A 24613-nucleotide genomic window follows, 5' to 3' on the forward strand; every position below is an offset into this window, starting at 1 on the left:
AAAATATTAATTTCTTATATTATATATTCCTTAACACTATTATTATATATTCCCTAAAATATATATTCCCTAAAATAGTAAAAAATACAGACCCCCACACTTTTGAATGGTAGTGTACATGTTAGTCTGTTCCTAACAAATAGCTATACTTTAGAAGACAACAAATTAACCCATTTTTTGATAATTTTATAGTCTATTTGTCATTTTGGAAATTGACAGATCCAAACCCATCCTTAATTCTTAATATGGCAAAGAGTGGCCAAGTTATTATTCAAAAATTCACCTTCTGCATACTAAAAAGGAAGGAATAGGTCTGTAAAGTCAAATAGGTCTGTAAGTTGAATAAATTATGATAAAAAATATATATACTTTTTGAACTATCCTTTTAATGTTATAGCATAGCTCAGATAATTTGGTCTTGTGGGAATTCTGTGAGAAATATTTCAGTTCATACTAAAATCTCAGTTTGAGCTCACTCTTAGGCAAGTATCAGGCTTTATAGCATTTGGTTTGGAAAGGAAAGGAAAGGAAAGGAAAGGAAAGGAAAGGAAAGGAAAGGAAAGGAAAGGAAAGGAAAGGAAAGGAAAGGAGAGGAAAGGAAAGGAAAGAAAATAATACAGACAATCATAAACATACTAAGACCGCTGAAGGTCACATCCACTCTGTATGGGACACAAGCCAATACTGATCTGCCCTGTCAATATGTGTATCTAGCTTCAATGCAGTTAGCACTGATTTGTCACCCAGAGACAGACACCTGCCACTTTCCTGCCAAGTATGCTTGTCTTTCTTTATCCTTTTTCCACTGGACGTCTAATTAGCTGTTATGGTATCTTTCTTCCCTTGTTTTACATTTGTGATGCAATCTAGGAAAACCCAACACATGGTGAAATTTGACCTTTTTTTAGATTTTCAGGAATAGAATTTTGAGAAAAATGGGTTAGATGGGGTACATTTTTACTTCACGGGTTTAACGAGAGCTGTCAGGAGCGTTATACTGCATCATTACACAAACAGACTACACTGTTACACTGAAGAGGACAGTTTTCCGTTGTTTATCATGGGCATAGTCTCTGAACATTTTATCACCCCTTGTATGTTTAGATAGCATGAATAGTGTACCAAAAAACCTAATTTTGACAAAATATGACATTCAACCTATTTTTCGAATTTCCTGAAAACGTCCCAGCGCAACATCTGACGGGTTTTCCTAGATTGCATCAAATTTGTAGATCCATTTTCACAAATAGTACAAATTCAACTGACATGTCAAATTAATGCAGCAATGCTATCATTACTGCTCTGTCATTCACACAAAGTGCACCTACTCATCTTGATAAAAAAGGAATTCGCCTACAGATATACTATATCTAGTTCACCTACGTGTTTTCCATGGTAATGCCTGTTTTAGCTTTAGGTTCTGTTCGATGTTGAGATGTTTACCTATACTAGCGCATGGTCAGTAACTTCTAAAATATGTCAGCTCAAGTATACTGTCTTAGATACAGCTACTGAGACATTGTTTCATGTTTATTTTAATAGTATATCTCTTCCTCTGCCTGGAAAACAACACAACAAGGGCATGCAGAGCTACACAGAGTCTGGAAATACAAAGCTATAAGAGGGCAGACAGAATGACCTTGAGCTGTAACTCATAATTTACAGCACAGCCGGGCTTAATAGATTCCGACCCCAATGACAGAGCAGCTCAGGCAGACAGAGTGTGTTTGTGTGTGTGTGTGTTTGACAAAGAGAGAAAGAGTAGGCGAGAGTCTTTTTTTAACCTTATTGATTTAATAAACAAATTACGCCAGTGCATTTATATTGGAAAACAAATGTTAGATTCTCCAGTCGTAAAATTAGAACAAATCTGAGGCTAAAATTTTGTTGTTGTTCAACTTCTATCATATATCCCATGTCATATATATATGACAACAAGTTACAACATGAACTAACCTTAGCTTGTCATAAAAAGGTCAAATTGGATTTTCAAATAATATGCTTTCAAATAATAATTTAAAGCATTTTTTGTTTTTTTGTTTTTTTTATAAATAGTAAACAATAATAACTGCGAAACAATATGACATTATATAATAAAAGGACAAAAAAGGATTACAAAAATATTCTTTGAAAACACTCTGGAACATAATTGAACAATTAAGGCAGTAAAAAAGCCCACTGCTGTATCATGTGTCTGTCTGCAGTTAATATTCCATGGGCATTATTTAAGGTGTCTTGTCATTTTTAGCTGAGACATAATTAAACCCATCAGGACCAGTGGACGGCAGGCATTAGCTGATGCTTTTCATCCATGAGAGAAAGATAAAGAAAAACGTCTGCGTGTGGGAGGATAAGGAGGTTTTAATAATGTGACTGAAGCAGTATTGTAATGTGTCAAGGTCTTGATCCGAGCCTGTAATTATGTGTCAATATTAGAGGTATTGTTTGGGATGGCCTTAATTTGGCTGGTTGTGTGCCAGAATAGCCCAGTACATTTCCATTACAGTAGTTGGTGTAAGTTTTGTGCTATGAACAAGAGAACCAAGGAACATGAGTCTAAGCAAAATGCTGTGATGGAATGGGGAAAAGGTAATTGCTTCAGGTTACTAACCGTCCACTCTTTTTTTCTCTCTCTCCCTCCCCTTCTCTTTTAGGATTCTGCCCCCCACCAGTGACAGCTTTCTACTGAAAAACCTGGTCTCTGGCTCAGACTACAATTTGTGTGTGCTAGCCATTTTTGACGACACAGTCACTTCCATGGCCGCCACAAAGGTTTTGGGTTGCACCCAGTTTAGCACCAAGGATAATTACCCAGATTGCCGTTCGCTTCAAGCCCACTTCCTTGGTGGGACTCTTACAATTCTGGTTGGTGGAGTTGTTGTGGTAACGCTGTTAGTGTTTACCGTGGCACTGATGGTACGTCACCGTGTGTGCAGTAACCATGACAATCACCATGAAGTAGGCGAGGAGGTGGGCTGCTCAGGAACAGACTCCCCACCTCTTCCAGCCAAGGGAGCCGATGTCTTTTCTCAGAGTAATGGAAATGGGAATGTAATGATGGTGGTGCTGCCCAACGGGCTTGTTCAAAAACGGAAAGTGGCAGAGGGAGGGTTGGGGTCACCGCCAAAACCAACTTCCAAAGTGAAACCGAAAACCCTCCCAAAGCCAAAAGTGAATCTGGAACAGTTCAGGGCAGGACTAGAAGTCGAGATGGGGGCTGTCAGGCCTCTTCCTCCATACATGCTGGAGAAAGAGCAAATGTCTTTGTATTATACCCCCAGTAATCATTCCCCCTCCACACTGCCACGTCCGTCACGCCAATTAGGAGCGAAACCACTCAAACTGCGACCTACCAATATGGACACAAGTAAACGGGCCAGTTTAAGTTTGGCTCCGCCCCCTACGTACAGTCGCGACAGACGGTTCAGCACAGGAGGGGGCATTGTAGTCCGTCGGGGAGGACCAGAGAGCCAGTGGAATTCCTCTCTGGCCTATCAGAGCCCTGTGTTGTCCCGCGAGAGTCCTCCTCACAGCGCACTGCGCTACAAGAGAAGCTCATCGTTCGATATGGGTGAAATCGCCACAACAGCCTGCTATAGTTATGCCAAGAGACTCAGCGTAATCTGGACCAAACGGAGCCAGTCGTTACATGGCATGCTTGTCCAGTGCACTTCAGCAACAAGCACCTCAACAACCAGCAGCGGCAGCGAAGATTTCCACATGCAGCATGCACGCGGATACATCCGTGCCTACAACGCCACCAACTCAAATTCCAACCCGCCGAAAGTGGAGGTTACAACTAATTCAAAGAACCTGTGGCTAAAGGATAAAGAAAAGGACAAAGAAAAGGGAGAAGAACTTGAGGAGAGTGTGGTGTAGGTAAAGAGAAGACAGATGAGACACACAAGTAGATAAATGACTAGGCTGTTAGGACCAAAAGATGGATGCGGAAGGATTCAAAGAGAAACCGGTTTAAAGGTGAGCTGAAAATGTAGGAAAGTTATTGTATAAGAGGGGATGAACCCTAGCGGGTAAAAAACAACATAAGCTGGTTTGGTGGTCTTAGCAGCTCTCTTGGTTTGGTAATAGTGATCTAGTTTGTTAGTTTTAGAGGGGTTTTGGGTACTTGCAATCTGGGCAGTCTGTGACACCAGATGGTTGACCAGCAAAACCAGGTGAAGATCTGCTTGACCAGGCTGAGAGACCAGTTAAGTCAGATACGTCATAGGATGGTTTTAGACTGGCTTTTCAGAAGGAAAGTTATTGAAGATATCATATAATATTGATGGATCATTCCAGAATGAAAGAGGTTTAGACAGCAGATATAAAAGTCAAGACTCCTAAAAAACTTACAAAAAGTCTGGTTTGTCTATGAATTTTGGAGAACCACAAACTATATTTCTTTTTAAAAGACAGTCAGTATGAACAGCAACAACAAAAACATGAATAAATGGAGGCAGGCCCATAGAAACAGTGATTACTAACTCACGTGGACCTTGGGGAAATATGATGGTTCATTTTCCATTGGCCACGTGCATTACAGGGACGAGGCCAGCAAGTGGACATGCCGACTCATGCACAATCGATCGGAGGAGATCAATTGATAATGGCAACAATGGTATTACAGCAAATGTGGAATGTAGCGGATCCAAGCTGCAAGGAAAGTGTACAAATTGAACAATGGTGGCATGATTTGGAACACTTTTAAAATATAAATGGGCATTGACTGACAATTGATATTTTGTGTGTGAGCCTGTATGTGTGTATGTGTTTGTAAGTGTGTAGGTGAGTGAGTGGATTAATGCACAAAAAAATAATCAAAAGTAATTTTATGACACCACTGGATCTATTGTACCATGTGAACACCATTATCCAGTACAGGAATGTGTTCTGTGACAATTATGTTGGCACAAGGATGCTGGACTATTATAGAAGAAAAAAAAAAAAATCATTTAAAAAAAATGCCATTCCAGAACCACAGAATCAATGAATAAATTCTGTTTTAAAATTGTTTTGTTTGGAGAAATGGATGAAAAGGACAGTAATGAGCTGTTTTGCCAGAAATGCTTCTTTTGTTTTCCATGAAATATACTAGCAGTGAAAAACAAAGTTACATTTTTTGTTGGAGTAAACTCAATGTCAATGTCATTAAGTGTTAAAATGATTTTTTACTGAGCATAGAAATGAAGATTAAAATAAGGGAACCACTGATATTAATAACCATTTTCAATATCTGTTTGTTACTGTATTTTATTTTGCCAAAGTAAACATTGTTACCTTGACTTTATATCCTTAAAGGAATATTCCATGATAATAAAAGTTAAGCTTAATCGACTGCATTCATGGCATTATGCTGATTACCACAAAAAATAAAATGATTAATTTCATCTCATCAAAAACAAATCTGTAAAGCACTTACAATGGATGTGAAAGGTGCAAACTGTATTTATTTATTTATTTTTATTTAGCAAGTGTGCATTAAATTGATCAAACTTTTTATGCTGTTTTCATCTTCTTTCAGCATTTGATAATAACAAAAAAAGTTTCTTTAATTCAAAATCTGCATATTAGAATGATTTCTGAAAGATCATGTGACACAAAAGACATGAGTAATGGCTGCTGAAAATTGAGATTTGTCATTACAGGATATTAAAACACAAAACATATATCTAATTTTACACCTTCATCACCATGACAACACCTAAACCTCAAAACGATATTTTATGGTAATCAGAATTATGCCACAGATGCTGTCGATTAAGCTTACCTTAAAAGAGACAGCATACATAACTGTTAAGCACTTTAAGTAAAGGTAAGATGAAAATAGTTACATTTTAAGATAGATTGTTACTTTTTAAGTTAGTTTTTTCCTTTCTTTTGTTGCCATAAAACGAGGGCAGGAGACTTGATTGCTAAATTACTCTCCCTCTTTTCCATTGTCATGTCCTGTCTATCTGCAGCTTGAGATAGTTGCTGAGGAAGGGCAGCGTGTGAGGCTGAGATAAAGACAGGGAAAGAGACGGATTGAGGGAAAGAGATAGGACGGACAGCACTGTCTGCAAGAGTGCTGATGCGGGACACAGAGAGAGGAAGAGCTAAAGTGAGCAAGCACAATGGATAGAGCTGGAGAAAAAGAGAGAGGACATTGTGTCTGTAATGTGCGCGTTAGCGGTATTTTTGTCATGTAAGTACTTTGCCAGAATTTATCTCATTGCCAATACAGCCCATTTAAGAATAGCTTAGGTGAACTGAGGGGGAGAAGATGAGTTGAGCTGCATGTGTGTGTGTGTGTGTGTGCATTGATGGATGTATGATTGCACAGACACTGTGTACATCTCTGCCTTCTGTATTTACCCACAGCAACAGACAGGCTTACAGCAAGTTCTGGGAACACAGACACAATAGGCAGTTATGTTTGGCCATACCAACCCAGGACTTGTGAATAATAGAGTGGAATCTGGATCATTAATATCTGATTCAGACAAAATACGACTCTTAGAAAATGATAAAACATTCAGACATTCAGTTGTGCATATAGTCTTAAAAAGATAGCTGACCCAAAAATCATTTACTGACTGACTTTCTTTCTTAAAAAAGGCTTTAGTGTTCATTATGTTCATACAATGAAACTCAGTGTGGGCTAATGTTATTTTGGATTTCATAGACTTTCACTGTGCTGAACTACTGGTGAACTATCCTTTTAAATGCCTTTCTTTTTACCTAATTTACATAGAAAAATAACAACAACAACAACAACAACAGACTTTTATAGAGTGAATGGCCGTGACCTTAGTGATCTGTGTTACATAATCGGATCCCAGTGGTCTGTATCATTTGAGAAGATTAACGTTGGCTCAGTGCTTATTGTGACCACGACCGTGTATTTGTCTAAAAGAGATGGGCCAAAAAGAGATGAGAAAATGTGCTATTTCTCACCCAGTCCCAGAGTGTGTGCATGTGTGAGATGTAGCCTAAAATAAAGGACATCCAGCTCTACTTCACATGCCTGCAGCAAATTCTGGCCCAATTTGACTAATTAAAACCAGTTTGATTGATGTGTACACACATACACAGTTTATTCTTACAATGTTTCTGAACTCAGCCAAATCAAACACATAAACTGGTTCATCTCTAATAGGCTGGCTACAGAATGGCCAAGAATGAGCTTGTCATCCAGGGCAGTCTCATAAGGGAAACCTAACTGTAACGATTTATAGCCTTGCATCATCAAAACGTCACTCTAGTGACATTCTCACCTTATTTCAGACGATTCCTTTAGACCTCTGCAACCTTTTATTATCAGGTGTATGACTTATTTGAGTGAATAAAAACACGGAAGCCAAACCCCATCCTTATTCTAAACCCTCACCTTACCAGCTAGGGTTGTCCGCCTGTCAAGTTTTCACCAGTTTTGTGCAGATGTTCTTAGTTGCATCACTTTATGAATTACATACCCAGGACAAGCAGAAACAACTAAATCGAGAAAGACAAAAGCAGCATGAAGTACTACAAAAGCAGTCTGTGTGACGTGCACTTTATCTACCCTAGTGAAAAATAAATATACTAAAAGGTATTTAAAATACATTTATTTTATGCTAAGTATACTACAAATACATTTACATATTATGTACTCAATAAAAATACCCTGCAGTTGTACTTTTAGTATACTAAACTGGTAGTATGCTAAATTGGAACAACTAATTTTGTACTTCATGCACTTCATTTGTGCAAAAGTAGAGCTGAAGTTCAACTAAAGATATACTTAAGTATATTTGATTGTGCTAAAGTGGAACTATTCCAAGCATACTTTAAGTACACTATATTTTGCATTTAAAGAAAATACAAAATACTCATCAAAGTGACATTAAAACATATTTTAGGCTTAATATTAAGAAATGTGCATTGTGCACAAGTAGTACTCCAAATAAAGTTTAATTACAATTTTTATATCAGTAAGTCTCGTGCGATATGTCAGTAATTATGTTAACAGATTTGAACTATACTTGATAAATGCATTTTAAATCCATTACTTTTTTTTTACTATGGTAACGCCAAATGAATGCCAAGTTTGAGGAACAGACCAAACCATTTTAATTCGTCTGTATGGAAAAGCAGCTAAATCTCCTTTTATGTTTCAGAGAAGATAGAAATGATGGGTTTCAAATGTCATAATGGTAAGTGAAAGATGCTATCCTTATTTTTGGGTGAACAAATGAGTGAAAATGCTATATTATAACAATAATACAACTAATAATGACACAAGAATAACATATTGGGCCATATGAATATATGTTGGTAGAAGGATGTTGGAAAGATTTTATTCTGTTTGAAGAATTTCAAAGATTTCACCAACCCATCATTTTCTCATGTACTTTGTATAATCCACAATTATTGTGGCATGAAGCGCTGTATTTAACTTGTGAGCAAGAGAATGACCACTCAAACATTCAAACAGTATTTACAACTTGATCTCATTATGTGAAAGTCTTGTCTTCAACAAAGCATTGGATTTGCTAGAGCCATAATTAAATTTGGCCATTTGCAGTACAACAGTCATGATATTGCTAAATGGATTTCTAGGCTAATTAAAAGCTTTTAGTTGACTAGACTTCAATGCTAAATGCAGTTAACTTTGATTACCTAATTGGTGCGCGTGATGTTCTGCAGTATTAGCTAACATAAGTTGTATTTGTTCTCGCTAACTTCAAATGTACTAGCAGACTTTTTTCTGGCAATTTGCCAGCCGCATGAGCCAATGAATTGGTCCTGAACAATTTGTTGGCATGGTAACAAGTAATGCCACCTGGCTTTGGCAGCCAATTGGAGCTGCTGACTGTCAGAATGACAAAGAGATTTGTTTGCAGTGATTTATAAGGACTTGCCACAGCTTGAAAAGAAAACAAATTGGTAGATCATTATGATGGCAACATTAAAGGTAGAATTTGAATTTGTACAAGATAAAGGTTCACCCTATCAAAAAGCCCAGATAACCTCAGAAGAGTAAAAGGTTTTTTTTTTATTCCTCTAGAGCATTTTATTTACTGTGCTCAACAAACTGGATTTTGGTTTTGATGGCCTATTAAAAGGGATAGTTAAAATGAAAAAGGGATAGTAAAAATGAAAAATTCTCTCATCCGTTTTACTCACCCTCATGTATTTCCAAACCTGCATGAATTTCTTTCTTCAGTGAAAAGATAAATGTAGGTATTTTTTGCAAAATTTTGTCTTGTGTTCCACAGAGGGAAAAAAATCATTTTCATGAGGTTTAAAACGACTTAAGTGGATTAAGTGCAAGTCAATTATGATACTGTCCAATGAAATGTATACTTAATATCTTCATAATTTTTAAATTAAATGGAAAACAAATGAATAATTCAAGCTTTTAATTCAAGATTTCACTGTACTATTAAAACATCCTTTAAGTTTCAGAACTCAAAACGTATTAGTCTAAAAATAGCTTATACTAAAGCCAACCTGCCAAAATGACAGGATGTGGAATGTGCCGCTTTGACATAATAGTGTGGCTAAGCACTGCCTCCACAAAAGAAGATCGACGGCTGCTTCTACATCACTGCCTGTTTAGCCCACCGATTCGCACTTGTAGTGTAAACAAAGAGAGGCAAAAGCAGGTCTACGCAGAAACCAAACGATAAAGATGGCTCAGAAGACAACAAGATGCCAGGTTGTGAAAAAACACAGTCTTTGCATTGCCTTTCTTCTGATCTCAACATTAGGAAAGAGTAGATGAACTTTATTTTTAATGAGATCCAGACCGCGTCAGTAAGAACTTGGTCCTTTGTTCACTTCATTTTACCACACATTCGTTTACAAACCAGGCACAATTCGACACAGGATTTTCAGAAAGATTGAAACTAAAAGACAAAGCTGTTCACATCTGCAGTGTCTTTGCAATATCATCTGATATTTACTGAGAGTACAGTTAAAGTCAAAAGTTTGCATACACCTTGTAGAATCTGCAAAATGTTAATTATTTTACCAAAATAAGGGGGATTATTCAAAATGCATGTTATTTGTTATTTAGTACTGTCCCGGATAAGATATTTTACATAAAAGATGTTTACATATAGTCAACAAGATAAAATAATAGCTGAATTTATAAAAATGACCCCGTTCAAAAGTTTACATACGCTTGATTCTTAATACTGTGTTGTTACCTGAATGATGCAGAGCTCTGTTTTTTTTTAATGGTTATTGATAATTGTTGTTTGTCCTGAACAGTTAAACTGCTCGCTGTTCTTCCGAAAAATCCTTCAGATCCCACAAATTCTTTGGTTTTTCAGCATTTTCAGCATTTTTCTGTATTTGAACCCTTTCCAGCAATGACTATGATTTTGAGATCCATCCTTCCACAACTGAGGGACAAATATGCAAATATTACAGAAGGTTTAAAAGCCCACTGATGCTTCAGAAAGAAAAACGATGCATTAAGAGCCAGGGGTATAAAGTTTTGAACAAAATAAAGATGTGTACATTTTTCTTATTTTACCAAAATATCAAATGTTTCCTAGAAGACAATATAAGTTACATTTACCGTGATCATCAAATTCAAAAAGTTTTTACCCACCAGCTCTTAATGCATCATGTTTTCTTCTAAAGCATCAGTGAGCGTTTGAACCCTCTGTAATAGTTGCATATGAGTCCCTCAGTTGTCCTCAGTGTCAAAAGATGGATCTTAAAATCATTCAGTCATTGTTGGAAAGGGTTCAAATACACAAAAATGCTGAAAAACCAAAGCATTTGTGGGACCTGAAGGATTTTTCTGAAGAACAGTGGGCAGTTTAACTGTTCAAAACAAACAAAGGACTCATGAACAAATATCCTATTCAGGTCAGTACTAAATAAAAAAAATAACATGCATTTTGTATGATCCCTCTTATTTTGGTAAAATAATTAACATTTTGCAGATTCTGCAAGGTGTTTGTAAACTTTTGACCTCAACTGTATTTATGCGTTTTTGACCTAAATCACAGCAGCGTCCATCTATGAAGGATGCGGGCTGTCAAACATACACAACTGTTATTTCCAAACTGTCCGGACACACACAGCAGTCAATTACATAAAACATTGCTAGATTCACTTTCATCTATTTTAGACAATACTGAATGCACTTTTAGCGCCACTCACTGGACTTTTTACTTTGAGAGAGTCACAAAATGTGCAAGATGCAATGTAACATCATTTTGCAGAAATGTCGCCACAGGCATGTTTTTCCCATGAGCCCGGTTTATTATTTTCTGACCAAGCTTAGCATATGCACAGAAATTAATCAAGCTGTTTCATGTATTTGTTTTCCTTTACATTTCATCAGAGAAAGCTTTATCGTATCTACCACTTTATCGTTCTAGTTTCCTGAACTACTGACCACCCCCTGCTGAGAGCTTGAGCTACCTACTTTCTATTCTCTTCGCTCACGCCCAGCTTCTCTCTTTGTCTTGATCTCTTTCAGCGGTGCATGGCCTGCACTTGTCATCTCCCCTGCAGTGCAAAGCCCACACTGGAGATAACAGCCAGTGCTAACACAAGAAATACACACCACAGACCAGCTTCACACTGTGAATGCTAAGTTCTAACTAGAGGCAAAGATGTTAGCGTTACCAGCACACTTATGTGTAATGTTCTCTTTAGGTTCTCTTGAGTTTAGTAAGATGTCTTACAGCTCTATGATAAAATAATGTAAAAAAAAAAAAAAAAACTCAGGTGTAGTTCTCCAATTCCCTTTCAAGCCATCTCTGGTAATTTGTCAGGATTGTCCTAAATCTTAACAACAGCTAACTTTATTTATTTATACCCAGATTAGGAGCTTTTATGCCCCTTGAAAGGAAATATCCTTCCTCATTTATATTGATTTTTCTCTTTGTTACAAGCTCCAATGCCAGCAGCCCTTATGCCTGAAGCTTTTGCCCATAGTAGTCGAGAGAAAGAGAGAGAGAGAGAGAGAGAGAGAGAGAGAGAGAGAAAACCTGAACAGGGTGCTTTAATCAAAACCCTCTGCTTAACTACAAGTCCACACATTGTACATATTGTCAGCTAATGGTTTGTTTATGCTGGCTTTCAGTATTCTGGGTGGCCTGGCGTAATTTGTTAACAGCAAATAACATAGGGTTTGACAGAGAGGCACTTAGCAGTCACATCAAACTAAATAAATAAATAAATGAAAATGAATAAAACAAGGACATGCGTCCAGCGAAAATACATCATTTAGAGATGACAGTGGTGACCGGATTCAAATAAGACTGCTAATCACAAAGACTTAGATGAGACAGGGAAAGCAGAGAAAGCAGTTAGAGAATGAGTAGAAGGACAAATAATTGAGAATAAATGGAACTATGTAAATTCTTGGATAAAATTGTTAAAGAAGAATGTGAAGGAAAACACAAGGAACAAAACAATGGAGGAAAGAGAGTCCCATTTCCATTTCAATCAAGAACTGTTGCCTTGACAATTAACAAGTGTGACATCAAACGCAATCAATTTAATCAGCCATAGCAAAACATCACCAACAATCATTGAAGATACACATTTAGAGTCTTTTTTCTCAATTAACATCTTCAGTTTTCACTGTAACCTCAGAGTAACCTCTCCTACATGTTCATGCCCACCGAACAGCACAACACAGGACAGATGTGTGGGGTGCCTGTGAATCTGGAGTCATGCACAAATTTAAGTGTGCATGCAAAACAAAATTACTCATTGCTTTTCCAAAGCCCTTCCCATGCATCTGGGAAGGCACAGAATTAATTAGTTACAAACATACATTACAGATGTTGTGACAGAACAGCTTTGTCATCATCTATTTGCTATTTTCTATCATCTGTCTCTGGCTAGAAGATGCACACTGAAAATAAAGCTAGATTTATTTAGAGTTTAGTTGATTTATTTTGCAATACAAATCTAAACAAGAATACTAAAAAGGAAATCTCATAAAATAAGTAATGGTTTACATGAGTGAAATATTACACTACTGTTTAAAGGTCTGTGGTCAATAAGATAGATTGATTGATTTAAAATGTATTTTATACCTTATGTTATAAAATACATTAAAATGGAAAGCAGCTATTTAATATTGTAATAGTTTTATAAAGGGGTCATCGGATGCCCATTTTCCACAAGTTGATATGATTCTTTAGGGTCTTAATGAAAAGTCTATAACATGCTTTGGCCCCTCTCTTCTCTCTGTTTACTTTAGCCGCATTTAGCCGCGTTTAGCCGCAAAACTTGCTAACTAGCACATTATTAGGAAAGGCGATTGCAAAGATTCATTAAAAAAAAAAAACTATACTCACTTCTGCTGTAAGTGAAGCTGGATCACGAATGATTTGCGTGAACATAGACTGATATATGTAGATCGGGAGGTGCATTCCATACTCAAACAAACGTAATCCACTGCATCTTCAGCGGCTCAGATGTCGGGAGTAAATGACGACCACTATGTTCATTATTACATCCAGCAACACAACACCTCAATTGGAGATATTCTTGTCTAACTAGCTGGATTAAATAGCTGGAGCCTTGAGAGCCATAAGAGGCATCTTTCAAAAGAAAGAAAAAAAAAAAAAAAAAAAAACCTTTTTGAACCGTAATGTACTTTCTGTATGAAATACTGCAAATGATGGAATGTGGCCAAATTGGGTGAAAGTAAATATTAATGTTCCAATATTTATAAAAGAGTTCCGTATAAATACACAACTGTAAGTCATATTACCTACTTGAGAGTAATTGCAGTCTGCTTTAAATGTATTGAGAGAATTTTCCTCAAGGACAGAAAAGGCAGTGCATACAGAGGATGACCATTCACCCTTTAAATCTTGTCTTTGTCTGCAGCGGCAGCAGGAACCATGCTTGGTTCATTCTTCACATCTGTGGATGTGTGGATAACTTCACCATATCTCTCTTTCATGAGGTGATGCTTGGGGTGTTGAATATGAAATGATCAATTATGCTCCATTTCTACAGAAGAGGGTTGCTACTCAAGGGAGTTCTGCCACTCTCAGATGCGAGTTTCGCAGCAACTCTTGTTCTGGAAAAACAGCTCAGATGGTTTATACTGGAGTGCCTCTCTATCCCAGTTGTAATGCAGCTGATGAGTATCTATCCATTCTACAATTTAGTATTAATTATCTGTAATGACTGAGCTTGGAGTAATGTGCATGTCTACAGTTACACTTTATCTAGCCACCTTTCTGTCACCTTATTTTTTTTAACTAACATGTTCATTATGAATTCTATGTGGGCTCCCTCTCTCTTCTTCTTTCTAAGGCAACAGGAAACAGAAGCCTTAGAGGATGAGAAGAGATTACAAGAGGTTTTGTGTGTTTTTTTGAGGGAGGTCGACCTTTAAGGCTGAGCAGTGTAATGATCTCCTACACCTTGTCTGTGTCTCCGGTTGAAGTAGAGAGTATAATTGAGGTGTAGATATAAAAGGAAGATCATTAAAACTGCTATCTCTCTTTCTTACCCTCACCTTTGGTTCCCTCTCTATTGTTTTTCTTTGTGCCTTCTACTACCTTCCTACTGCCCTGAGACCTTTGGCTGAAAACACTCTTTCTTTTGGCTGTGGAACACTACTAAAATTATTTATGTCTTCAGTGTAGGCTATCCTTTAACCTCCCAGTCATAAAATCATAAGCCTCAGTAAAAATTAAAACACCACAACAACACTGAAAAGTTAGCACCTCAAAATTATCTTTCTGGCTCAGTCGCAGGTGATAAAAGGATGAAAAACAAACCTGCATTTGGTTCAGGGTCTAAAAAGGACACCTACTGTAACACCTGCATGTTTTTGGCAGCACTACAATGTGGGTCTCAAGATCATTCAAGACATTCCAGAGCCCAGCCAGGAAGACGGCCCCTGGTGGAGCCGATGGAGGGAGAAGCCATGGTGGAGAAAGGGCTGACAACTCCAGGGAGCCGGCTGTAGGTGGCAGAACCGGTGGTGATGAAGCCCAGGGCAGAGATGAAGAGCTGCAGAGCCAGGGTGATGGAGAAGATCCGGAGGGCCAAGGTGGAGCTGATGGTTAAGGCGACTGAGGCACAGGTGGGGATCCAGAAGGCCGCGGTGAAGCCGGAGTGACAGAGGACCAAGGTGGAGCTGGAGGGAACGAGAAGCCCGACAGAGCCAGAGGGACAGAGTGATAAGGTGAAGCTGGTGCAGTGGAGTCTGGAGGTGGCGGATGGTCCATGACTGACCAAGGCAGAGCCAGAGGGAAGAGGGAGCCCGGTGGAGCTGGTGGACTGAGAGGCCACGGCGGAGAGGAAGGAGCTAGGAGCCATGATGAAGCCGCTGGGTCAACAGGCCGAGACAGAGTCTGGGACTCAGAGGCCTGAGGCGGAGACAAGGGATACTACAGCCACTATGCCGATGGATACTGGCAGACCCATAGCAATCCCACCACACAGATGGTGGGCTGAGGGTGAGCTGAGAGGCTGAAAGGAAGCAGCAGCAAAATGGCATAAGATGGCAAGGCTGATGGAACAGTGATGATATGAGGAGGCAGGAGAGGGAGGGTGGGTGGGAAATCATGACAGGTAGAGGGTTCCAGGATGGTGTGTGCTCCTCATGACTCCCAATACCCAATACTCCGATAGGGAAACGACCTCCATGGTCATGATGGGACAGACAGGTATTCCAATATGGGCAGACATTTCAGGGCTGACAAACAAAACATAACCGGCCTCCATGTTTGTGACGGGACAAACAGACCAAGTAGACAAACAGACCAACTCTTTCAGATGGAAGAAGAACCTCAGAATAAAAGTCTATTAAATCTCCCGAGTCCTGTCTCAGCTGACCCTCAGTAGTGGTACAGTGGGTGGGGCTTTCCTCCGCGCTCTCGTGCTCCACTGTCTCATCGTCTGTCGTGTACATTGTTGCCGGCTCTCGCACCTGGTCAGACGACAAATCAGGCTGTGGGCTCTTGGCAATCCTCAGCCCTGTCGCTCCCCTTGGCGATGACTCAACGGTTGCTGGCTCTCCATCTGCGATGGGCTCTAGCTGTAGCTCCACGCAGAGGGGTGATGTTTGGCTGGGCTCTGGGTTGAGAGCAGGACAGGTGAACTGTCATGCTCTAACAGTGTCGAAGATGAAGAAGGTTTAACAGTCTTTAATTAATCCACACAAAGATAAATCCAACATAGAGGAAGGTAGTGACACATGTAGACATTGACATTAACAATACCAGATGAATACAAACTGAAAAGACTGGAATTTAAATACACAAGCAAATGAGGATAATTAATGAAACACACCTGAACAATGACGAACTCAAATCAGTGACCATGACAACAAACAACGGTGAAAACGGTGTGAACAGAGTCTAAACAGTGACGAGGTGTTTAAACAGTGACAAGCAGGATGTTTAAAGATGGAAATGGAAAACCACATAGCCAACAGTTTCGGGATAACTCAAGATTCTGATGGAAAAGAGAATTTTGATTACCTATGAGATACCTAAGTCTGGTGTATCTGAGACACTTTTAGGGAAGAAAAACATGAATAATTATATAAACAATATAAACAAATACAATATTTTCTATCATCATCAATGCTTCAGTAGACCCCTTAAAATTTAATGTTTAAATATATATATAAACAGAATTAAAAGAATAACGTGCAGTGGGCCGATGATTCAAGGGCTTATCCATATGGTTAGCACTTTGGCTGGAATATGAGTTTGTGTGTCAAGTATCGCAGGAATAGATGCCGGCACTCTTTGATGTTGGATGCTTAAAACGCCACCGCTGTCCAGATTCCCCCTTGATACACTCATCCAGCCCAGTACAGTGAAACCCCTCAGATCAAGGCATAAAAGCTCAAACCTACAAAAAACATTTTTTTATCCCTCTTTTTGGATTTCCACTCATCCTTATCCATCTACCCACTCAGCCCTCTCTCTCTCAATCTTGACTTTTTGTTGCTGCTTTCAAAGGCGGTCACAGCAATTCCCAACCGCAAAATCCCCATTAAGCTTCAAAGCTCTGTTTACTCCTCCCTCTTCAACATGTGCATATATGTGTGCATGTGTGTGACAGAACGCTTTACTGGAAGGTGTTCAGCTCTTAAGCACGTAACTAGGTAAACAAACACAAACTCACTGCTTAGAAGTGAATGTTATCTTTAGCAATCATGTAATTACTGATTAATGGGTCAATTTAAGATTTATTTTTAACTCAATTTCATAGAAATTATGTCTTAAAGGGATAGTTTATACACAAATGAATTTATATAACATTTTTACAAAATGCCTTACAATGGAGGTCAAAGGTTACTAAAATTCTTCAAAACATCTTTGTGTGTGAATTCAGCAGAAGAAAGTCAACCAAGTTTAGAAAGGCATAGAAAGGGCTAAATAATGACAGATTTTTAATTTTGGGGTGAAATAACCCCTTAAGGTGGATGTTTGTCTGTCTGCAACTACTGTCACTAAACAAGTCCTCTGCGCCATTGGTATAACAAACAGCAAAGGTTTGATAGAGTCGCAGAGCCAGTGTTTACACTTTTTTTCAGAGAAATCAGCCTATAAATGGCTTACTTACAGTTGTCTCTGCATATTAAGCTGGAATAGAAGAAAAATGACACACTTCAACTCTAACTCTGATCCGTGTGAGCGTGCAGTACGTGCGAGATTCAGGCCGTATACTTCTGATGTGATTCTTTAGGAAACAGCTGTTCGGAGTGTAAGACCATTACTCACACTCTCAGTGTTACTGTATCTTGCCTAAAACGAATCTCTCCCCCTCTATTCCTCTCCAAAGGCTTTTTTCCATCTTATTGTGCCTGTTCCTCCTACTCTCATCTCTCAATTTCCCTCTTCCTCCCACTTTTCTCCCTGCTCTCTTTCTCTGCTGAGTTCTTGGCTCTTTTGATATGAATGATACATGTATTCCTTAACGATTTTTCTGTCTGATCTTTCTGTGACTGCAACAATTCTCATTAATGTTTAATCTCAAAGCCTTTTATGCACAAGACACACACATAAATCACAGAACTCAAACCACACACAAACAATTGCATATGCACCAACTTTACCTAAGAGCCAATTAAATGAATGCAGCACATAAGCCAATTAAATGCATGAAGCATCAGCTGAAGATCAAGTCAAATCCTACAAAGACTGATGGAATTGAACATGAGAGGCAGAAACAGATTTCCAATAATGATTGATTCATTTGACTAACTTATGTTCTCATGACTAAATATGTTTTCACCCGTGAATGAGTGAGAGTTTAATCAAACATGTCAATAAGCCAGTGAATAACTGGAGTGCTTAATAAACCAATTACCAAGCTGGCTTAGTTCACCATTAATTGTGATCTTTAAAAGGATAATGTCACTCAAAGTTATCATTTGTTCCAAGTCTGTATGACTTACTTTTTTCAGTGGGTCACAAAAATTCAATACAATTTTACTGTACCTAAAAAGAGCAGCATGAACATTCTTCAAACTTTCTCCTTTTGAGGTTCACTGAAAAAAGTAAGTCGCAAAAGTCTGGAACAACATGAGGGTGAGTTAGTGTCCTTGTGCGCACTCCAGAGTGGGCATGAGTCGGCGTACTGGTGTTCTCATTCGCTCCAAGATGATATATGCTTCATCACGAGCATAAAATATGATGATAAGTGGAAAACCTGGAGTGGAGCTAGAACAGAGTGATTAGAGAGCACTTTAAGCAGGAGGGGGGATTGCTGTTGTTCTGCTTGGCTCACACGCTCTGAGAAATAATGACAGAATTTTCATTTCTGAGGAAAATAACCCTTTAAGCTCAAGTGATCCTACTGATCTATTTCATGTGAGTGTTATTCTACAGTTCATTTTCTCAGCACAGATAAGCACTTCAAGCACAGATAAGGCTGCCTAACTTTCCATGAGCTTGTGTTATAGTTATACACTGCAGTCTGATCTTATTCTATCTCCAAAGTTCAGTGATTTCTGCCTTCTGTTCATAAAGTGTCTCCAGATAGCAGTGAAAGGCAGATAATGGTTAAAAGAGATGATTAGATGCAAAGATGGGAAAACATGCCAGGAAGAACAGAACAAGCAAGAAAATGTAAAGACAGACTGAGACTGAGGTGTGAGGCACATCAGAAGACCATCTGGCTTTGATTTAATGCTTCCTGAATGGCCTCTCTTCAAAGATCCACTTCACCAAAAGCTTCCCCTCTTTTTCCCTTATCTTGCTATTCCTCCTTCTCTCCTGCACTCATCTCGTTGTCCTTGCAATCATGTTTCAACCATAGCATCATCTCTCAAAAATACGCCTGCAAACAAACAAGTCACATCAAAACCAAGTAAAAAATGGCTCAAAGCAAGAAACGCCAGAGACAGACAAGCTTTCAGCTCGGAAACCTTTTCAAGTATATTAGACTGCTACTTCAGCACATCCCTCTCTCCTCCTCAGTCTCTCACATGCTGCCGTCTTCATGCTCTCCATATCTCCACTCCCAGAGAAGAGAGCAAATTTGCACTTTTGTGGGTACATCTAAAGAAGACTTTCATTTGTACAGAAAACCCTAAAGGCACAGCTGATCAGATCACATCAGATGTGGCACATTCACAAATTGAATTTCTGCACAAAATCTGATGATTTATAATGTAATATTTTCATACTTTGAAGGTGAAGCGTTTGGTTTTTAGTGTTAAAATACTTTCTCCTATATCCCAGTGTAATTTGCAGAGACAACTATAAAGAAGCCATTCATAGGCTGAAAGAGTGAGCACCATAAATGTTGGGTTAAGGAGTGGTGTGCTTTTTCTTTTGCATTTCTATTTACAGCTGCCAATTGTGAGTTAATTTCTATGAATTGCTACTTTACCACAATTGTATTTTTTTTCTTGTGTCTACAAATATAAATTAAAATTCTGTCATCATTTACTCAATTTTTTTTTTGTTACATCTGTGAAATATAAAAGTAATTTTGAGAAATGTCATGTTTTTGTTTAAACAATGGACGTTAATGGTCATCAAAACTAGTTACTAATATTTTTTTAAAATATTTTCTTATAAAATACTTTCTTTAATTAAAAAAATACGCAACCAGTCAAAAGTTTTTGATTGATTTTTAATCTTTTTTCTCTTCTGCTCAGCAAGACTGCATTTATTTGATCCAAATACAGGAAAAACAGTAACACTGAAATATTTGTACTATTTAAAATATCAGTTTACTAACAATATTTAACAATAACACAATATTTAACAATATTACCAATTTTGCTGTATTTTGGATCAAATAAATGCAGGCTTGGTGAGCAGAAGTGAATTCTTTAAAAAGCTTCTTACTGTTTAAAAATTTATGACTGGGAGTGTATAGTGTATATGTAACAATATCATAGTAAGTAAATTACAAAAGATTTCTTTTTTTTTTTAAGAATGATAACTCAAATAGAATGATAACTCATGAATTTGTGACTATATATCTCTCAATTGTAACTTTTAAGTAAGTGCTTTTTACCCACTGTTAACTAACTGACACATAGTAATTTAAACCAGGAGTAAAGGACTTGCTATTAGGAGTAAATAGTTCTCTCTTTAGATCAGATAACAGAAAATACTAAATTGACATTAATTAGGGACTTTAAACCTACCTTAATTACTTATTATACTTACACTTTAATACTTATTACAAACGTTTTCTGCCAAGGAGCTGCTTTGTGACATTTTATTTGAAATGCGAAATTGTAGATAAAAGGATGTAAAAGGATTAATCCTTTTTATCAAAGCATTATACTATATGTTCTATAAATATTTAAAAGAGTAAACTGTTCCTTGGATATGAAAATAACATCAAATAAATTGTAATACATTTGCAAGCTATTGCCACTCACTCATGATTAATGGGATCCTCTGCGATATATACATTTCAACACTTTGCAAAATAAAAACAAATCACTTTTGTTTTGAGCAGTGTGCAGTGACCGTTAAAGCTCTGGGCTTGCTGCATTGCGTGGAGGTGGTTTTCAGCTTCGGCATTGACAGGTCTTTCTCCTTCTCTCCCAAATGCGAAAAGCACTGCAACCAGTGCCTCTTCTTAGTAAGACATGCTTGTTGGTGACAATTGCTATGGGCACTACCAACTCACATGTCATTTACAGTTACCATCTCTCCCACTGTGTTGCTCTTTTGCCTGTTTTGCCACATCGCGCACCCCCAACCCTGTCTTTTCTCTTCCTTATGTCCATTCACTCCCAACTTTATGCACACACACTACATTTGTTTAAATAGTTTTCAGGTCAGTACGATCTGGTGTTCAGACATCTTGTCTACAAAGCTAACGAGTGTTCAGAGAGATTGCACAGCTGAAATATTGCAGGCAAAGGAATTCATTCTGGCTAATTAGATGGTGTCTGATCGGCTGATGAAATTAGCTCTGCTCTGTCAGTACGGTATGACTTGTGTAAAAAAAAAAAAATGAGAAAGAGATTTATGGGGATCAGAAATATGGCCATTCCGGGCATGAAAAAGCCAGTACTAGTCAGCCACGTTAAAAAATAATAAATAAATACAAACGCAAATACAAATGCAAACTGAGTACAATTGTACAAACTGTGTATCGGGAAATATCCAAAGAAGCCTGAATGACATGATGATGAGCACTTAATAGCTGGCTAATCTTGATTATTTCAAGAGATTCATAACCCTGAAATATGACAGCCGACTAAGAGTTTAGACTGTTACGCAAAATGCTTTGGGGCATGTGATAAACAGGCATGACTGCAATAACAACAACAGCAACAGTGACTAATAAATGATCTGAGTCACCAAGCCCTTGATTTAAATAATATCAGCATGCTGACAGCAACTTAAAGATGCCCAAATCTCGTTCCACATGCAAACTACACAACAAATACATTCTGACTGACTATGGTTGTGTAACCTTACGCAGAATTTTTGCTTTCAGCTTGGACAAACAAATCTATTGTCATGTACCTTATTTTCTGTCCTTCGGGCCTGATTATTAGTCAACAGTCTATTAAAAAAGTCCCTTTCCTTTGTAATATCTGTATGCGCTTGGTTGAGACAGTCTCAGATCTCTATCAAAAGGTGCCTTTATGTCTTAGGAACCTCTGATCCCTTGAGCTTCTGTGGATTTTTGAAACAGCGCCACTGTCAAAGGGCTCGTCTGATACAAAAGAGTTCGAAATTTTTAGAAGTCAGGGAGCCTCAAAGCCTAAATGTGTTCTCAGTTGACACAGGTAAACATAAATCGCTAAATTCAACCAAAAATACCAGATAAAACAAAACATTTCGGTGAAAACTTTGACATATGACTAAGAAGGTCTACAATTCCTGATAGCATTATCATTCAGACACAATTACCTTTGAATGGATGTTTTTATAGCATTAAAACAGGTGATAACCAGCCAACCTTGCATGTGACACTCGGGGGTGCCATTAAAGCAGCCAATTGCTAAAGGATCAATTTTACACCTACCTTAACACCACGAACTCTGAACTCGGTAAGTGCTCTGTGCATTTTGGTTGCGGCGGTGGGGAGGTCTTTGCCGCTGGCTATGACTTTAACCAGCAGTGAGTCATAGTGAGGGGAGATGACAGCTCCCTGAAACGCAGACGCACTATCCAGACGAATACCCATACCTTCTCCACTGCGAAACACCTGTTGAACGATGGAAAAGAAATAGAGATGAAAGAATAAACCAGGAGAAATACTACTAGAATAAGGATGAGTCTAACTATAACAATACAGTTATAGTGCACAGTGTTGACACAGTTTGTTAAATAAGTCAGGCTGAAAATGACAAAAAAATAATAACATGTCTAGTTTTTGCAAATACATTAAACCACCACTCCAGCACTTTCTAGTGATAATTCTACTTTTGTGGAACAAAAGTGAGCATGACTACAGTATATTTAGAGAGTTATGTGAGAGATATGTGTCAATCATAATGATCAGATACAATCAACTAGGAAGGCTTTTCAGTCAATAGATTGTGTGCTTTTTAATGTGCCGTTTAATGTAAAAGTATATTATTTAAATGGCAATACAATGGGTTCTATACATTTATCATAGTATTTCCATATACACGATACAATACATTAAATACCATTATAAAATCACAAATTTGTGAGCCTTAGGAGAACTGAAAGTGTCAGAATAAACATGAAACACACGTCATCATTGTCGTTGTCGTCATTAAGTTTGAATTGTGAAACAGCTGTGTTGTTATCAGAGCTCCTGCAGCCGCTCTGAAGAAACTGCCACGACTGAGCCAGCCAAATTGCTCTCTCAGGACCCTACTGGTCACAGTGGCTCTAAAGCCTAACCACACACATGGACATAAACTGCCTCAGCTACAATTAAAGCAACACTTTAATAAAGCTTTAATGTTTTCATTTTTCATTTCATGGCTATGTGCTTCAGTGCTATGTGCTGTAGAGCGTCGTGAGTCTCGGCATGCCTGCATTATTTATGCTGCAATCAGCCTGCTGTGGCACATATTAGTAGAAAATAATCGCATTACATAACCAACTATGCCAGTACTTGCTGAGGTCATTCTCTCCTCAAATAAAGTACTCTAATCAGACAAACATTTGTGAATAAAAGAAGGACAAGAAAGAAATGTCATAGGGGTGCAGAAATGGGTATTAAAACACTGCTTTTACTTTAATGTAATGCTGAACTGGTGCTCAGACATGTCTAAATTGTATTTTTTGTTTGCTATTTGTTTAAAATAACTACATTGTGACTGGAACATACAATAAGCTATAATGTATGAAAGGATTCAGTTATGTCTGATTATGTCTAGGTTTGTCAAAATGAACAAAATACATTAACACCAGTGATTAGGAAACGGTTTGTGTTAATTGCTTTTAACACAACTGACACATTTATCTAATGTGATATTAGAACTACGTCTCTCCGGTCGGTTTTTCAGCAATTTTCCAACACTGATACAAACCTCTACCACCAACAGTTTTTTTTTTCTTTTTTACAAAAATCTATTGCTATGCTGGTTTTTACAAATGAGGACATCCCTAAAAGGAGGTTTTCAAATTAAGGTGGGACATTTAACAGCAATTTAAATCTGTTAGGGGTTTGTTATAGTATTTATATCTAGATTTATATCAACACAAATCAACAAGCATAAAACACACCATTATTCTTGGAAACATTAATGCAGGCGTGTCCAATCCTGCTCCTGGAGGGCCCTCTTTCTGCTGCGTTTAGCTCCAACACACTGCCAAGAAGTTTCTAGAGATGCTGAAGGTCTTGATTAGCTGGTTCAGGTGTGTTTAATTAGGGTTGGCACTAAACTCTGCAGGAAGGTGGCCCTCCAGGAGACATCTCGCATTAATGCGATAACTGTCAGAAAACAACACTGCTCTACAAAGCCAACTGTGCCAACAAAGAATGTGAGAACAAAATAGCTTGATTTTTTAAAAGAGAATTTTGATTGGTTTGATATCCTTTATCACACTTTACTTTTTTAAAATTCTAGTCACGGCAAATTTATATTTTACAGTCTACCAGACACAATTTCAGCCATAACTCAAATATAGCTATGTTTACATGCACCCAAATAATCCATTAGTAATCAGATTGACGGCTCAATCAGATTGAAAATTCTTCATGTAAATACCTC

The 24613-nt window shown here is 38.0% G+C and overlaps 2 protein-coding genes across 3 annotated transcripts in view; one reads left to right on the plus strand and one right to left on the minus strand.

Moving 5' to 3' along the window:
- Nucleotides 1-5350, plus strand: part of LOC127168096 (leucine-rich repeat and fibronectin type-III domain-containing protein 4) — a 28172-nt gene extending 22822 nt beyond the window's left edge. For both annotated transcript variants that reach the window (XM_051114649.1, XM_051114650.1), the window contains exon 4: nt 2655-5350. In XM_051114649.1, the coding sequence (XP_050970606.1) occupies nt 2655-3879 (1225 nt within the window). In that variant the 3' untranslated portion in view covers nt 3880-5350. The remainder of the gene's footprint in view (nt 1-2654) is intronic.
- The window catches only part of pcxb (pyruvate carboxylase b), a 203517-nt gene that overhangs the window by 82203 nt on the left and 96701 nt on the right, over nt 1-24613 (minus strand). Inside the window, exon 10 of the mRNA XM_051114648.1 lies at nt 22444-22626. Coding sequence (XP_050970605.1) covers nt 22444-22626 — 183 coding nt within the window. The remainder of the gene's footprint in view (nt 1-22443; nt 22627-24613) is intronic.

This window comes from Labeo rohita, chromosome 7 (genome assembly GCF_022985175.1).
Source record: "Labeo rohita strain BAU-BD-2019 chromosome 7, IGBB_LRoh.1.0, whole genome shotgun sequence".
Classification (NCBI taxonomy): Eukaryota; Metazoa; Chordata; class Actinopteri; order Cypriniformes; family Cyprinidae; genus Labeo; species Labeo rohita.